Source organism: Rhinolophus sinicus, linkage group LG16 (genome assembly GCF_036562045.2).
Source record: "Rhinolophus sinicus isolate RSC01 linkage group LG16, ASM3656204v1, whole genome shotgun sequence".
In the NCBI taxonomy this organism is placed as follows: domain Eukaryota; kingdom Metazoa; phylum Chordata; class Mammalia; order Chiroptera; family Rhinolophidae; genus Rhinolophus; species Rhinolophus sinicus.
Window position 1 is genome coordinate 21,719,255 of NC_133765.1, and position 16,430 is coordinate 21,735,684.

The window sequence follows — 16,430 nt, forward strand, 5'->3', positions numbered from 1 at the left end:
CATATTACTTCCAGAGTTAGCATAAAACACAACTAGATTTGCCAGTACCTCGTTGAAACAACGCACCACTGTTTCTAAGTCAGTAGTTAAGAACAGGGCTTTGGAGTCCAACTGACTTGAATTTCCTTTCGACTACTTTCTAGCCATGGTACTTTGGGAATTTACTTAACCCCTTTAGCCTTAATTTTCTCTTCTGTAAATTGGGCATAATAATAGTTCCTCCTCATAAAGGTGGTGGGAAGAATCAACAACAAAAACAAAAATACGAAATACTTAAATGCTTGGCACATACTCAATAAATGATAGTTATTATGCATATGATTAAGGTAATAGCATTCATAGCCCCAACCTTAACTCGACTATCCCTTGCCTTGCATTATAGGTTTTAGATCTATTTGATGACTTGCTAATGGGGTCCACATTTTCACACCTCCACGTTTTGGTTCATGCTCTGTTCCTTTAGTCTGCAACGCTCCTCCCCACACCCTTTTCCTGTTTGTTGAGAGGCTACTGTGCCACCTCTCCTGTAAAACCTTTCTCAGTTGCCACAGTCAGAATTAATTACCCTTTAAGGGCTTCCACAGACTTAATAAGAGACGGTGTGATTTGTTATTCCATTCCTCGTGCACTTAGCCTGCACTAAGAGCCTGGGCTCTTAAAGAGTCAAATGAATGGGAAGATCAGTAAATGTTAGCAGCAATTGTTATTGTTGTTTTTATTAGTTGTGTATATGTCTTCTTTGATCTCCAGCAGACTGCTATCTCCTCTAGGGCAAAGATCACCTGATTTATTTTTGTCTCCTCTCACAGTGCCTAGGATAGTCCCTTATCTGTAATAAGTACCCAATTAGTACATGTTGAATTTTAAGGCTAGTGGAAGGAAGGGAGGTGGGTGAGGTTGGAGGTCACCTCTCTGGATGCTGTGGAGTAGTTTCCCTCCCAAGGAATGGGAGCATGGTTTGCCTCAATGTGGCTGTGGGGCACAATTCTTACTGTAACAAGTTATTTCAGTTTTCTATTTTTAGCAAAGCAAGGCCTTGATATGCTGACAGCACCCAGTTGTGCGAAATATCACTAATGAGGCAAAAATTTTTGGTCTCAAATATGTTTCCATAATACCTTTATCCCTTTACTTTCCTAATACCTCTTTAGATACTTCAAAATAATTTAGAGGTCTTTAGGAAAATTAATGTATTTTACAAATATTGTTTCACATTGAGTTTAATAGTCACTTCTAAAACACAATAAATGTAAATAAGTATGAGGCTAGCTTTTTCAGAAATTTACCCTGTGATCAGTGTCAGACATATTATTCCTTAGGAAATCTTGAAGAAATTCACAATGAAAAGAGGTGTGTTTTCTTCATTCATTTCCTCTTTCTTGCTTTTTTTTCAGATTTGAATTGACAAGTAGTTACTGAGGAAAATACTATTTAAATAGACTGTTTTACAGTGTCTGCTTTTAGGGAAGTGATTTGCAAAGTGCTATGTTAAAAAATGAAGGAGTTATAAAAATGTCTTTTAGTAGCTGCAGATCTGAGGAATTGTGTTCTTTCTACCGTATGTGATACTGGATCTTTGAAACAATAAGTTAAATTACAACATTTTGAACTGTGTTAGCTTAATAGCTCTGTATAAATAATCCTAATGAAGAAAGTCTATTGGTATAATAGTAATTCCTTAAATATTTCAGATATAATTACTGATTCAATTTGGAGTAAGCAAAATAAATAAATAAAGACACAAAGAAAAGAAATAAGATGATTTAAGATAGTATTAATATTTAAAGGCTTCTAGGTAATGGTCTTCTATTGAGTGATGCCTGTTAAATGAGAGCTGAAACACTTACCAGACAGCAGGGGAAGAAATGCCGTCCAAAGAAGTGACCCAAAGGAAATATATCTAAAAAATTGGAAGCCAGTTTAAAGCCTTGTATCACTTTGAGGTTTTAGATTGATTCTGCCTTGTATGGAAACATAAATACATTTTCTGTCTCCTTTTCTCATACAGCCCACTGTTCTCAGACCAATTTAAATAACTGTCTTTTATTACGTACAGTAACATCAGAGCATGGGAGCCTGCTCTTCACCCATAGACTCCTGCTTCGCATGCGTATGGATTCACAGATGCCTTCAGAAAACCACCCGACAGGTTGGGAACCACAGTAGGTCCCTTAATTTACATATGGGAAAGTGAGACCTTGAGTGCTTTAAGTCAGCAGTCACAGATTATGACTTGCAGACGGAATTTAGACCTACAGGCATGTTTTATTTGGCCTGTTAGGATGCTTTAAAATTTTTGAGCAAACAGTTAAAAATCAGGACATTTTTAGCTTCTCATGCAAATTAGGGGATCTGGCACTGTTGGAGTGATACTCTTGCAGGACATCAATTGACGAGGGTTACATAGCAGCTACCTCTTTTACATGATTCATGTATCTACAGGTTTGCAATCCTCACAATTCCCTTTGTCTTTTACCTGACTGTTTCACTTATTCATGTTGCCTGCCATGCCCTTCCGAAAATTTTTGTTATATAGCAAGTCAGAGGTACAGTAGAAAGTACAAACTTTTCTCCCGACCCCCTAAGCAATGGTAGGTTCCTGCTGCCATCACTCAGGCATTGGGTTCTAGCCCTTCCATTGCCATCGACTTGCCATGTGGCATTGAACAGGTCACTTAACCCCCCTGAATTTCAGTTTTGATATCTGTCAAATGGTCATAATAAACATTTTAATCATATAAATAGTTTTAAAAATCTAAAGACGTATAAAAATAGCCTCATAAAGTCATAGTTAATATTTTTTTATGTATTAGATTACTTAAAAATGCTGCTTCAAGCCTGCCCTTTGCCTACCGCATCCTACAGGATAAAGTCCATATTTCTTTGCCTTATAATGTTCCTTACCATTTGGTTCCAACATACTTTGCGGGAATATCTTTTACTTTGTATGGGATAGAATTTCACTCATTCACAGTTCTTTCTCCACCCTCACCCCCATTCTTTTATCCCCTAAGTACTGGGCACCTCTGCTGTGCCAGGCACGGTTCTGGGCACTGGGGATTTATGAAGCTAAACAAGACAAAGTCTCTCTCTCTCTAACATTTCATGCTTAAGCCTTAAATTTTAGGCAGGTCAATATTTTGTATCTTGAGTACATTTTACATGTGCTTGCCTCCTTGCCTCTTTTTCTTTCATTGTTTCTTTCAAAAATATTTATTGATTGCTTATTGTGGCAGGCACTATTCACTGGGTGTTGGTATTATGACAGAGCAAAGTCCCTGCTCCTTTGGAATTGATGTTTTCGTGGGATGAAGAAGACATTCAATAAACAATCAATAAGATATATGTCATAAGGGCTTTGAAGTATAATGTAGCAGGGTAAGGAAGCTAGAAAGTAACAGTGTGCGGGGTCATGGTACCATTATTTCAGAAGGAATGGTGAGAGACACTCTTTCTGGAGGAACTGAGGGAGGGAACCAAGAAGGTGTCTAGAGGAAGAGTGATTCTGGCAGAGGGTGTAACAAGTATATGCTTGACATGTTCAAGTGACAGTGAGGTAGCCAGTATGGGAGGGGCTGAGAGGGGGGTAAGAGATGAGCTCTGAGGTAGAGGGGTCCAGATTCTGAAGGCCATTACTGGTGGTAAGGACCTTGGCTTTTGGCTCTAGAAAGAGTTATATATCCTCTGAATTTTTAACTCAAATTCCTTTATGAAACCTTCTTTGACCATTGCTATTTACAATGATTTCTCCTTCTAACTCCTGGAATACATAACTGATGTGTTGCTTAACTGACTAAGGCAATGCCTGGTTGTCTTCTCATCGGTCTTCTGTCCTAACTTTTTGGTAACTTCTCCTAGCATGGGGACTTGGTTTTATACCTTTCTATCCTAGTGGTGCTTTGCACCTCATTGGTACCTAATATATGTTTGTTTTGTGAAGCTCTGGCCTCAGATGTCAGCAATAGGAATTTGATATCAGTGTCTAAGAAAGAAGTGAAAGGGGCCGGCCCGGTGGCTCATGCGGTTGGAGCTCCGTGCTCCTAACTCCGAAGGCTGCCGGTTCGATTCCCACATGGGCCAGTGGGCTCTCAACCACAAGGTTGCCAGTTCAACTCCTTGAGTCCCGCAAGGGATGGTGAGCTGCGCCCCCTGCAACTAGCAACGGCAACTGGACCTGGAGTTGAGCTGCGCCCTCCACAACTAAGACTGAAAGGACAACAACTTGAAGCTGAACAGCACCCTCCACAACTAAGATTGAAAGGACAACAACTTGACTTGGAAAAAAGTCCTGGAAGGTACACACTGTTCCCCAATAAAGTCCTGTTCCCCTTTCCCAATAAAATTAAAAAAAAAAAAAAAAAAGAAGTGAAAGGACTTGGTGATAGATTAGATATAAGAAATGATGGTAAGGTTTTAGTTTGTGATCCTGGAAGAGTAGCAGTGCTATGGACATATAAAAGGAAAGTTGAAAAGAGAAATCGATTTTGAGGTAGATTGATAAATTTGGTTTGGAATTTATTGCACTTTCCGTGCTAGTAGGATATCCAAGTTAAACTGCAGAATGGGATATGTCAGAACATATGCAGAGTACTGTTATTATTTGTGACTGCTGCATGCAGTATGTAATTTCAAGAGCAGGGGTAGCCTCTTACTCATTTCTAGTGCCTGGAACAGGGGCTGGCAAATAATAGGTGCTTAAATCATAGACACATAATCGTTTTATTGAGATGAGAGGTAAGGTAGGTGTGTAGCTATGAGGCACATCATGGAACAGCGTAGGCTCTGGAGTTAGGTCGTCATAGGACTGAATTCCAGCCTTACCACTTTCTGTGTGTTGTGGTCTTGGTTGAGCAATGACCCCTCTGAATCTCAGTGTCCTCATCTGAAAAATGAGGACCTTCCTTGCTGGGCCACAAGGAAGACCTTACAGTAAGACCTTTGTTGCGGGGCTGTAAGATAAGGAATGTAGGCATCAGCCTTAGCGTAGAGTATTGGCTTAAGAAATACTACCTATTCATTCAGCTATCATTGTTAATATTATTAAAAAGCTAATGCTTCCAACCATTGAATGTCAGGCTCTTAGGCTCAGAAAAGGTCTCAAAAGTAATCTGTTTCAGTTAACTGTTTTGGCTATTTTAATGACAGTTGATAATCTGGTGTAGTGTTCAGTCTGCGTATAATCAGCCACATCAGCCAGTGCATATAGAGCTCTAAGAGGAATGAGCGAAACATTTTGGAGTTTGGACTCATAGTACATCAGTTACTATTATTATATACATCAGTTAGTATTCTAGTAGCTCACACTACCCTTTATAGTCCTAGCTATCAAAATTATTGCATGGTGGGAGAGGTGTTAGTAGACATGTTGGATGACAAATATTAATAATAGAATTACATAGTATTTTGTATTTAGAGATGTATCTCTTTAAATAGGATGGAATTATTTTACAGAAGATGAATGAAACTCAATCTCCAAAGCAATATTTTTATAGTAATAAAATAATGCTAAATTTAGAGAAGCAGCGTCAAGGTTTGATTATTCTTTTTTTTATCTTGTCAGATACCTCAAATCTTTTTTCTTCAAATCACACATTAAGATTTTGTAGCATTTTGGTCTAAATCTAAAGTCTTTTTCTATTCCCTTTTTTCTCAATATAACACACAAATCTAACTACATCTTTTGAAATGGCTTCCTGATTTTATGGGTCCCTTGTGGATCTGATTCCTTAGGAGCTTTTGGGTGCCTCTGAAACGTTTGTTTTACTTTTTGCTTTGGAGCAGATGTCGTGGCACTAAGACCCAGAAACCGTTTGCTCTGTGTGGCTGGAGCTGGGCAGGCTGTGCTCACACTGAAGGGAAGGAAGTCATTAGTGCAGACTGAGCTGTGGAGTTGGGTTCTTGCAGGATTTCCTTCCAGCCTTTCCCCACTAAGGTTCTTGGGAATTAAAAAAAAAAAAAATCTAAACACACAAACCAAGTTTTCCTATTTACAGTGTTCAGGGAAGGGAAGGTAGGCATTTGGGGAAGGGCAGATCCTTTTCCCAACTTATCCAAGAAGGAAGAGAAAACAGCGTAAAGAAGCTCTGATTACAGATCTTTGGAATTTTCTTTGCTAAATTTTACAAACGAGAAATACACCCAGAATTTTGGGAATTGCTCCAGGCTGCGCGTGAGGGTTTGATTGCTTGTCTAATTTTTTTTTTTTTTTTTTTTTTGAGAAGAGGAGAATTCGCCAAAAGGGGTTTGGATGGTAGAAGCCCGGCTGGGTTTCTGCAGCAGCTCGTGTTCTCAGGCTCTTCTCTGAGGGAGGGTCTCTGCAGCCGGCTGGGAGACCCCCTGTCGCAGGCTCCTTTTGCAGGCGCCGGCCGGGGAGGAAAAATGCCCCGCTCTGGCAGGAGTACGCTGGCTTCTGGGACTTCCTAGCCCGGTGGGAAGTGTGTTTGTGGTTTGGGGATACTTTTCATTGAACTGAAGGCGAAAAGACTGGACTCTCCGGGGCTTTTTCTATTCGCAGTGAATATGGGAAAGAATTAGGGGGTGGGCGGGAGGCAGCATGACTCGCAGTGGCTGCTGCCCTGCATCTGCCCCCAGCCCCCAGCCCGCGTCTTGATGTTCCACGTATCGGCTGTACAAATATGATGAAATGGCAGCCCCGGAAGAAGGTAAGTGTCCCGGAGTGGGGACGGGGCCCTGATGCCCAACCCAGGGAAGGGTGACAGGAGGCAGTGGCCCTCGGGCCCCTCCACTCCTTCCATAATTGGCTAGGCGGGCTGGCCCAAGCAGCCGTGTCCCCTGAGGGACTTACGCCAGTCCCTTAGGGACGAGTTACCAAGTCTGGTCTGCGTCCACTGCCCTCTTAAGTTTTCCTTCTTGGTATGCCTGGACTCTCCGGGGTGACAGCTCAGAAACACCCGTTGGCTTTTGTAGCCCTGTGGATCTAGTGACATGATTAGCTTTGTAGGAGCCAGCCCAGAGCTGCCAGGGTCTTGGTGGTGCCCCATCTCTGGAGGGCCGTTTGGCGCTGCACCTCCTATGCATTCCAGTGTCCCCGCAGGTGGGTGTTGTTGTAGCACCTACTTCCCCAAGGGGTTAATATGCTCTGAGCTGCTGGCAGCCGCTTCCCCAGGGCCCCGCTGGGGGGCGAGCATCCCCAGCACAACCGCCCAGCAGCTGGTTCCCGGGCAGCCGGGCCGCGGGGCCTCCAGCCCGAGCGTCTGGGGCCTGGCCCAGGCGGGCCTTATGCCCGTGGGGCTCCCGGGCAGCCGCGTGGGCCCACGCCGGCCATTGTGCACGGGTGTGTGTGCGTGTCAGCGTGCACGGGCGTGTGTGCATCGATCGTCGGGAAGAGGGGGAGGGGGCACTTTGCTTTTTGCAAGATTATTTCCTAATATGGCTCCTTTGTTGAGAACTCAAGAAAAAAATCCAGTGGTTCTATCAAAATAAATTGCTATTGGTCCCAGAAATAACGTTTCTAAATGTGGGACTGGTCCCTACCCCAGGACGTTCACGGAGAAAGACAGCTTTCTTCAAGTTGTTGGCGGCTGTTGGTTTGGCTAGGGCTCCCTTTTGCTAACTTGTCTGACGGGCGCTAACTGTTAGGTGAACCCAGTGGCTCACTGCATAGCAGGACCTTCCCCCTCCCCCCTACAAATACCTCATTTGGCCGTGGTTTTTATTGACATTCTTCTGAGGGAAAACATAGCGAACTGAATGTGCTGTGCCCTTCCCCAGCCATGACCTGTCTCTGTTAGCAGCTGCCTGGTGTGTTACTTGAACTAGCTAAACTGACTCTTTCTTTGTGGCATGATGTGTGATACCATGTTTTACATCAGAGCTGAAATGGAAATCATGTGTGAAATGCATGAGGAGATATTGTGCATTTATTTTATTGCTAGAGAACCTAACAAACCCTGCTTCAGTATAGCCTGGTGAATTGAAAGGTTTTCTTTGATATCTAATTGATACAATTTTGATCTCTGACACTAAGTCATTTCTACCTTTCATCCTGAAGTCAGAATCTCTCATACATTTACTTCTCGTCATGGAGCTTCTTTCAGTGAGATTGGTTTCATTTATTTTAGTTGAGATCTGTGTACTTCCCCACCCCCACACACCCCCAATAAAAATCAGTCAGAATGAGGAAAACCCATAGAAGAAACCATATAATTAAGCAATTTAAACAGATGCTGTGTATTCTAAAACCCCCCACATTTCTTCTATATTTGTAAATTGCATATTTATGAGTACTTTTAAGATGTCTGTAAACTATACGTTCATAAATGTCTGTTTTTTCTATTTTACCCAATATGCAGTAACTCATGTGGTTATGTCTGTGGAAACCCCTCTGGGTACTGGTATTGCTTGAACCACGGAAGTATTATTCTTGGCAGTCAGGTGGATTTCTGGATGCTGGAAGATTCTGTTTCAAGTGTTAGGATTCACTCTGCAGTATTTACTCACTCTGTGATGCTTAAATTGCTATACCAGAAGGTTGTGTTTATGCACTGTATTCATAATCCCAAGTCATCATCTTATAAGGATCAGATATGATTCTGCAGAGTTCATAGAAGATTAAAAAAATAAGCTGAGCCATCAAATACTGTACGATTATTTGGTGGTGGCTTGAGAACAATTCTTGCTTCTTCTACATTGGAAATGAAAGCTTTCTTGGAAGAGACTCAGATAGGGTACCAGTAAGTCTTCACAAAGATTAGGTTTATTTCTTACTTTTGCAGGAATCCTCATGTGATCAGATCATTGCCATGGTTTCTGGCTGGGTCTGCTAACACATTTGTAGTGGTGTAGCATGTACAGTCACATGCCATGTGTTTTGCCAAACTGTTTCATAAAAAACCATTAACACTACAGATGAAAAGCGATACTGCATTGATGTGATTTTTAGCAAAGCCAGGAAGATCATCCATGGAACGCTGCTCCAAGCAGCATTTGTCTATAGCTGGGCTTCATGACTAGGATTGCTTGGTAACTTGCTATTATGGTGCCTGGTCAGCCTCTACCAGTGCTGGCTTTTGTTAATCCTGAGCTCACTACAAGAGAATGACCATAGGTTCTAGGTTTCTTTGTTTCTAACTGAGCTGGGATACGTGATTGAAGGGGCGCTCTTTACCCCTCTTTTCTCTGCTTACTTGCTGGGTTAAACTAAATACTAAGATGCAAGATGTGGGCTCTGGAATAGTCAATTAGAATTTACTACTTTTTCACAAAGAAACCCCCAGAACATGGTGTTCCACCTTCAGGACTGGTGAGGAGTTTAGGACCAGTATTCCAGAGCACAGTGGGCCTCCCACCAAGAGCCCTGTAATTCCCCTAAAAATCAAGATTCTGTGCGGTTGTGACTGCATCATGGTAAGAATGGAATTTAAGATCATGCAAACAGCAGCTACCTTTTAAAAAAAAAATTTATTGGGGAACAGTGTGTTTTTCGAGGACCCAACAGCTCCAGGTCAGGTCACTGGTTTCATTCTAGTTGCGGAGGGCGCAGCTCACTGGCCCATGTGGGAATTGAACCGGCAACCCTGTTGTTCAGAGCTCGCGCTCTAACCAACTGAGCCAACAGAGGCTACCCCAGCAGCTATCATTTTTAAAAGCACCTGCTCTATGTTAGACATTGCTACTTGCTCTATATGCCTTCATTTACTTCTTACCTGATGAGGTGGTAGGTGTTATAATTTGCATTTTGCAGATAAGGAAAAGATTTAGAGAGGTGAAATGATTTACCCAGAGTCACACAGCATGGCAAGGTCAGAGCTAAGATTAGACCAGGCCTTATTTATTTCAAGCCATGTGTTCTTCATCATTGTACTTGGGAATTTTGATGACCAGGGCTCTTTATCCAAGAAAGATAAAACCTGAGAGCAGAGATGATCCCAGTATTTGAAGGTTAGCTGTAGCTTTGCTCCTTCACTTCTGGATACCAGCACCAAGAAGCTCTTCTTCCCTCCCTTTCTTCTGGAAGAATCAGTGATTTTATTTACCTCTGAATTCTTGGAGCATTTAGAATCTATAGCCTTTTAGGCGGATGGTGTTTTATTAATAGTAACTGTTTTATCTCTTTATATATATATATATCTTTATCTCTTTATGAATGTATCTGGCCTCTCAATTGTACTTCAAACTCCTTGAGTTCAGGAATCGTCTCATACCTCTGGTTTTGGTACCAAGGATAATATAGTTTCTCAATAAGTATCTATTTGATGGAAAAGTAAATAAAAATTATTACTTTGTAGAACTTGTATTTTTAGACTTTCTTATTCTAAGAGGTGATATGAACTTTAAATGTAAAAAAGTTCAAAGTATTTCAATTGATTCATAGATATTTCACTGTAGTGGTTTAGTAAAGAAACCAGAGTATTTTGGCACTCAGTTCTAATCTTTTGTAGACAGCATCAGGGAGGGGACAGCTATACTTTCCATAGAAGCTCCCTGGCGGTCATTGTTAAAACACACCACCGGAGTCCGGAGTCCGTGGACCAGACTTCTGACCCAGTGTCACAGTCTTTTTATTAACATAACCTTATTGGCCTGGCAAAATCTACTTTCCCCTGTTTTCACGTTAAGAGGCTATCATTCAGCACATTATTTTTATCTTGTATTTGCAGAAATGATAGTAATTAAAATGCTCGTCTCATAGGAACATGTTTGTTTACAATTCTGAAGTGATTTCTGCTCTTTAAAAATCCAAGGATTAGTATCAGATAACACTGTGTAAATAAAACTGCAGTCAAAACCTTCAGGAAAGCTGCTGCTGATTGGATTTTCTTATTGCTTATCTAATGCTATTTTATTGTTCACACATAATAAAAGATCATTAATAGAAATGTGCCACATAAGCTACGTTAATTATGTCACTTCAGAATCATATGATGCATTTATCTTGTTATATTTGTCACATTAATCTAATGTGAATCTGGCTTCTCTGAGGAAGCTTCATTTAAAAAGCTTGTTTGGAAGCTCACTTGTAAGGATTCTGTCCTGTAAGTTTGTGTCTTGGAATAGCTTATTACTTTTACAAAAGAGTACATTTCAAATCCCTGCACTTTGTCTATATTTTCTTTCTGGATTAGAAAGCTAAATCTCACATTTTATTACAGCTATAGTAAATTACTTAGTTACCTGCCTGAACGCTGTGCTAGTTGATATTATTATATTAGTCATTTTGGGCCACAGCTTGTTTACAGTATAAAATTAGACTTAAAAATAATCAAGCATTGTGGACAAAAGTAGTTTTAAAGAGAAGCCTTGGGAATTCCATGATAAAGGCCTTTCTGCACGTCCATTCTGTACACCGGTCCCAGATCAGCGTAGCCTAGAAACCCAGGTTGGGTCTGGCAGTTCCCTGACTTCGTCCCTGTCATTTAATCTTTCCCCTCTGACGCCCACTGTTGTAGTTGAGCTCCTCGTTATCACTTGCTGGATCTATTGCAAATGGTGTCCTAACGATTCTTCTTTTTCTGGTCTCACTTTTTTCCCTCTGGTTTTCCTTCGTATTCCTTTTAGAGCAATTGTTTTAAAAAAAAAAAATCTGCTCACATTATTCACCTTCTTAAAACCCTGCCGTGTCTCTCCATTGGCTAGTAGAGATCTCCAAAGCGAGCTAAGCCCACCTTGGCCTAGAGGGTGTGCCGTCGGCTCCTGGGGAAAATATGAGAACTTCTGTTCTTATGTATTTCTAAATCTAAAAGAATAAGAAAGAAATTAAACTTTACTAATCTTTCCACATAGTTGGCCACTTGTGCCATCATTTATGCAGAGGCCCCGGGGGTTCTTAGTGGTGCCCACTCATCGTGCATGTGGGTCATTTGTTCAGCTTCAGTGTGCTGTGGTGTATTGTCGTTCCCATCATAGGAGATCTTGCCGTAAATGATTAATTTTATTAAAGAGAAGGAGAAGAGTGAAGAGGAATGTCGTATAGGTTGTATCGTGATGAAGAAGGTGGGCTCTGAAGCTAGACTTCCTGGGTTTCAATTCCAGCTCTGCTTCTTGGTAGCTGTGTAGCCAAGGTACTTAACTTCTCGTGTTACTTCAGATGTTTCATCCCTTTAGTGCGAATGACACCTCCCTCTTAGTGTGACTTTGAGGATGTAGCATAAGATGTTTACCAGGCGGACCTGGCACCTAAATGTGCTTATTACTCCATTGTTCCTGCTGGTATCATTGCACCCTGCAGTCCAGCTGAACCTGGCTCACCAGGCTTCTGTGCGTTTGCGTGTATTTCTTCTCCTCATACGCTACTTAACGCACCTTCCTTTTGTCGCTGGTCGTACCTTAAGAACTAAGTGGATCTTGTCCTTAGTGTCCCTTCCATAATTGCTGGGCACAGTGGGCCACACCCTGCTTTAACCATACGTGCCTGGGCCACAGCCATAGCCCTGTACTATAACCGTTAGTACGTCTGTCTGTACCCTTGTCAGCTTTTGAGCGCATTGGCACAGAGTAGGAACTGAATAAGTGAAGGTTTGAAAAATGTAATGTGTGTATGGAATGAATTACATTTATGAAAATGTAATGCAATTATGGTCAACGATCTTCCACCAGTTGGCAAGATTCTCTCACTTGCCCGTTATTGGAAATGCCCAACTTGTAGGTTTATCTCTAGCTATTCCTTACCCCCTTAGAACACCGCATTGACTATGAATGAGGGTGATTCATTAAAGGGGTAATGTTAACTATGCACCTGTTAAAAATAAACTTACAGTTATGAGGTGGTGGTTGTACCACATTGTGCATGTACTAAATGCAACTGAATTGTGCACTTGAAAATGGTTAATGTTATTACAGGAAGTTCACCTCAATTAAAACAAAAAGGGGAAAAAATGAGTTATTTTTGACATATATCACAACTGATCGCAAGACATCACTGTGGTTGTAAACCACTGGAGTAAATCTTTATTCTCTTCAGCCCTAAATATTTTTGATTTTGTAAAATTGGTAGGGGATAGTAATCTATAGAAAACTACTTCCAGGAACATTCGAGAAGCTGGGAATGGTTGATAGACTTGATAAGTAAGAAGTGAAGGAAGTCAGTGAAGAGGAAATTTGATTTGGCACCTTTGCTGTCCAGGAGCTAGCCAGTAAGCATTGCCTGTGTGAGAGGCTACAGAGTTTAATTGGCCTAACTGCAAGAAAGGGCGCCAGCAGCCACCTTCATTTTACTAGTCAGTCACAGTGATGACATACTGTGGAAAACACAGCGGAAGCAAGAGAAAACCTGAAATCCTGGCTGGCCCTGTCAGCTTTAGCTTCCACAGTGGATTCATTATATCATTAATAAGAACAATGTATGTCTCAGCTTTAAGACTTTGCTTTTTATTGATGTGCTAAAACCATGTAGTTTTATTGAAAGCTATAAAAATTATATCATTTAACTGACATTTTCAGGTTTATATGAAGCTTTTGTCCTGAATTTCCTTGTTAGTCATCCCTTTTAGGTTTTTGTAGACAAGGGGAGTAGTCTCATATGATTGAGCCCTTGAACTATATTCCTTTGGCAGTATACTTTGTTTTTTATCTGTTAGAGCATTCTGTCTTTGTTAGTTTGAGTATTCTATCCTTTTAGCATGTATTTTAAGGAAAGACATGCAATTGTATCCTTTGGCTTACACCTTCTGTGTAATGAGTTTAGCATTTCTAGGGAAGGTACATGAAATAAGCTTGATGGCAATCGTCAAAGCTGCACATCAGTTTTTTGCTAGTAGGTGTCTCTCAGTTTGGACTATTAAAGGACTGACATTTCTCTAGCTTATATCTGGTTATGCAAGCCAAGGTCCATTCATGAATGCACCCATATTTCCAGCATTATTTAATTTGTGGGAGGTAATAGTTTGGATTTACATCATGTTGGAGGACTGAGATTTGTAGAAGCACAGATATTGAGGCAATTCTGAGTTAGAATAGTTAACATAAGGTCAAAGTGGAGTTGGGAGCCGGGAGATAATTGTGGGAACATATTGTGTTTGGATACATAGGCCCCCAAACATGTGATATACATAGACTTGAACCTAGAAATGCAATAGTGGGCAGTAGGAAGGAAGAAACCCGTAAGGAAACTTTGTTGCGTATCCTGGAATAACTTTGTTATAGCCTATATTTGCATAACAACATTTATAGATTAGAATTTGTTTTTCTTTTTTCGTGAATAAATGATCCCTCACTGTGACTTATCCAGTGTAGGTATTCCTTGTTAAAATACAGTATTTTGAATCTGAAAACAAACCGAATGCCAGCTTGTTTTATGTAACGAAGAACCTTAATGTCCATTATATTTATCCAGATCATTACTTCATTGTTCTGACAATTAATTGTTAAGCATATTTTATAATTTTAATATTTATAAATGAACAGAACAGGGATTCACAAATACATTTTTGGGATTATGCTAATTTGAGGTATCTGTGAAAAGCTATAATGCTTCAGCCCAGATCTAGCAGATATTTTGGAGCTATGCTTACAGAGTTGAGATTCAGAGGCATAAATAAGATTATGTTTTTGAAGAGTAGAAAGCAAATGTCACAGTGAGTGATGGGTGGACCCATGATCATTTTGGTGGACTTTGGGTCTTTATTACTTAATAATTAGCTTTTTTCCAATAGAGGGTGGGCTAGAGAAAGTAAATATAAAATTCAAACTACTTTATTGTTAATAATTTTGGTAAAGATATTTGGTAAAGAAATTGCTGATTTTTGACTATCTTTTACCTGCAAAAATAGAAATTTTCCGTGGTTCAATTAATATCTGGGGGTTAGGAATGGTGGTGATAAATATTGAAATTAAGATTAACATGTGTTTGAGGGATTTATCATGAATTTTAATATTCCATAGTCGTCATGGAATATTACACTAATCATGGAATGCTACACTAATAATATTTAATTTACCTGTTAACTCTAATTCAACTGCCAGCCAGCCCTTGTTAAATTTGAACTATTTTTTTTAATGTAAATTTTCTAAAGTGTAGTACACATTTTTTGCCTTGTTATACAGAAGGTACTAAACATGATTTAAACTTTTCCTGATTACTCAGGATTATTATCACAAACATGAATTATTCGACTTTGCTATGATATAGCAATACTATGTTATAAAATAGCGTTTAAGGGATGTAGAATTACATGTTCCTATTCTGAATGACCTCAGATTGCCCTTTTGTTTCTTTTAAAATACTTTCATGCCTTCTTTGTACAGTTTTTATCTTCCTTTCCATGTTGCCCAAAGTAATGCTGCTGTCATGTGCCTACCTCTTGCAATTTTGTTTTATATATTTATTTCCAGTCTGTGGTGGGTAAGAAATACCCTGACTGAGATGAAAGTAAGTAGACACTGAATGAGGGTTTCTCTTATGAGTATATAAACTTTGGAGTGAGAACTGTGGCTTTTGGTTTTGACTGCTTAGAGATATTTTTTAAAAAAATGTGCTTGCTGTTTTTAGGCTAGGTTTTAGATAGGTGAGGTGGTTAAATAAGTGACATTTTGATACATGAGACATTTATTATGCTGTTGATTACTGAGAGTTAGATACAATTGAGGATGCATGGTCACAGAGACTGAAAACATTGAGTGATTTGATAAATACCACTGTAGTTTTCCCTTTTCTGACTTTGCTTTGGTGTATCTGGCTTGCCATTTTTTTTTTCCCAACAACTTGTGCAAATATATCTACACAATAAAAAACTATGATGGAAGGAACTAGTATTAGTAGTTTATGTGAAGGGTAGAATTGTATATCCTAGGGAGTATATGTGATTGCCTTTGAGAAGAAACAACCAAGGAATGTGGGATTTATTTAAATATTAATTAGTTACAAATTAATTAACCAAAACATTATTTTTTAGTAACACATATATTATTTCTTTTAAACAACCCTTTTTGTTTCAGCCTAGACTCGAGTATTTATGATACAGAGATGAAAACATTTTTAGGAATGAAAGAAACCTTAAGGAGCATTTAACTTTACAGATTAGGAAGCAGAGTGCCAGTAGGGTAGAGTGGCTCCTTCAGCATCATGTAGCTCCTCGGTGCTGGCCCTAGACCTGGGTACTCTAAGGAAAAGGCTATGTCCACCAGGCTGTATTGCTTCTACTTCTCTGGGAGTTCAAAATCTAGGGTTGGGCTTGTTTGTAAAAAAAAAACAAAAAAAACTAAGACCCCCCCACCCCCCACAGTTATTTAGATGATACATTTTGAAGAAACAAGAAATCTATTTGCTTTCAGACATCTCTTCTGTGGCCTATTTTCCTAAAATTCCTTTGTGCTAATGTTTTAAAAATCCATAGTAGTATGCAAATATGGTAGTAGTATTTGTCTGCTGTTTGTTCGCTTTGTTGGTCTGTTACCCAACAAGACATTCAGAAATGGGATGCTTATAACCTCTTGATGTAGCTGGTAAGGAGGGATTCATGAAACATAGTCACTGA

The 16,430-nt window shown here is 39.9% G+C and overlaps 1 protein-coding gene across 3 annotated transcripts in view; it reads left to right on the plus strand.

Annotated features, from left to right (window-relative positions):
• Positions 1 to 16,430, plus strand: part of TTC28 (tetratricopeptide repeat domain 28) — a 611,406-nt gene that overhangs the window by 185,548 nt on the left and 409,428 nt on the right. The window contains exon 1 of one of the 3 annotated variants that reach the window (XM_074321574.1): positions 5,865 to 6,662. The exons of the other annotated variants lie outside the window; for them this stretch is intronic. Coding sequence (XP_074177675.1) covers positions 6,636 to 6,662 — 27 coding nt within the window. The 5' untranslated portion in view covers positions 5,865 to 6,635. Of the gene's footprint in view, positions 1 to 5,864; positions 6,663 to 16,430 lie in introns of those variants that run through there. 3 annotated transcript variants of the gene reach the window in all.